Below are 1,493 nucleotides of genomic sequence, written 5' to 3' on the forward strand. Positions count from 1 at the left end.
TTGGATTATCTCTTTTCTTGTAAATTTTTTTAATGTTTGTTTTATTTTCTCTTTCATGTTAAATGCTTTTCCCAAATCTCTCATGATCCTTGGGTGCTGTCCATATTTAAGCGTAAGGCATGAAAAAGATAGTTGGAAGCTAAGCGTGGGCTTGTGATCAGGCTGGGACATAGGTGCTTCCCTGGGTGCCCACCTTCCCTACTGCCAATATCTGTAAGTTTTTTTCCTTGGATTAACTGGTTTCCCAAGAGAAGAACCATCCCATTTCTAAGCCTGAAAATCAGTCTTCTGACAGCTGTGTGAGGGAAAGAGGCTGGAGTCTAACCATTAACTCTTCAAACTTTCCCTCAGCTCCCACTCTCAGTTCAGTTGGACCTCCCTTCCCTTTGCTGTTTCTCATATTTCCAAATCCAGTCTCTGAGTCAACCTCTCTAAAGAGTAAACTTTCAATCCTAGAGGCTTGTCTTAGTCCACTCAGGCTGCTATAACAAAGATACCCTAAACTGAACGCTTTAAACAACAAACATTTATTTCTCACATTCTTTTTTTTTCTTTAATTTATTTATTTATTCATTTTTGGCTGCGTTGGGTCTTCGTTGATGCACACGGGCTTTCTCTAGTTGCGGCGAGTGGGGGCTACTCTTCGTTGCAGTGTGCGGGCTTCTCATTGGAGTGGCTTGTCTTTGTTGAGGAGCACGGGCTCTAGGCGTGTGGGCTTCAGTAGTTGTGGCACGTGGGCTCAGTAGTTGTGGCTCGTGGGCTCTAGAGCTCAGGCTCTGTAGTTGTGGTGCACGGGCTTAGTTGCTCCGTGGCACGTGGGATCTATCCCAGACCAGGGCTTGATCCCATGTCCCTTGCAATGGCAGGCATATTCTTAACCACTGCGCCACCAAGGAAGTCCTTATTTCTCACATTTCTGGAGGCTGGGAAGTCTAAGATCTAGAAGCCAGCTGACCCTTGCAAGTACACACCTCAGGATGGAGGCACTATGGATCCACTGGCAAAGAAGATCATTAAAGGAGGTTTAGTAGCTGAACTTGTGGACATTATTGGAGCATATATTTTGTTTAAAAAGATAAACACAAGCCAAGATTTCAGGCAAACAATGAGGAAGAAATTCCCCTTCATCTTGGAAGTTTATTACAAATCCATTGAACACTCTGGAATGTATGGAATCAGAGAGCAAGATCAAGAAAAGTGGCTGAACAGCAAAAATTAGGAATTTGACCATGATGAAGGTTTGCCCTATTTCACAGTATCAGGCAAAATTAAAATACCGAAGTTGACATGGATGCATTTTAGAATATTTAAGGTTAAACGTAAATTCTAACTAATTCAGAGGTTTTGTTCTTTGGACTAACTGTTAAAAAACTGATGGAAGGTTTGTTTATTATGTTATAAACGAAGTTTTGTTTACTACTCAAAATAAAGTGGTTATCCTTAAAAAAAAAAAAAGAAAAGAAAAGATGCCAGCAGATTTGGTGTCTGGTGAG

General features: G+C 41.4%; 1 protein-coding gene across 1 annotated transcript; it reads left to right on the top strand.

Moving 5' to 3' along the window:
- The first annotated feature begins 988 nt into the window (after positions 1-988).
- Positions 989-1,225, top strand: LOC118894604 (protein CEBPZOS-like). Its single transcript, XM_036850953.1, has one exon. It carries the CDS (start codon positions 989-991, stop codon positions 1,217-1,219), a length of 231 nt encoding a protein of 76 aa, XP_036706848.1. The 3' UTR covers positions 1,220-1,225.
- Positions 1,226-1,493: the final 268 nt, after the last annotated feature.

Source organism: Balaenoptera musculus, chromosome 4 (assembly GCF_009873245.2).
Source record: "Balaenoptera musculus isolate JJ_BM4_2016_0621 chromosome 4, mBalMus1.pri.v3, whole genome shotgun sequence".
NCBI lineage: Eukaryota > Metazoa > Chordata > Mammalia > Artiodactyla > Balaenopteridae > Balaenoptera > Balaenoptera musculus.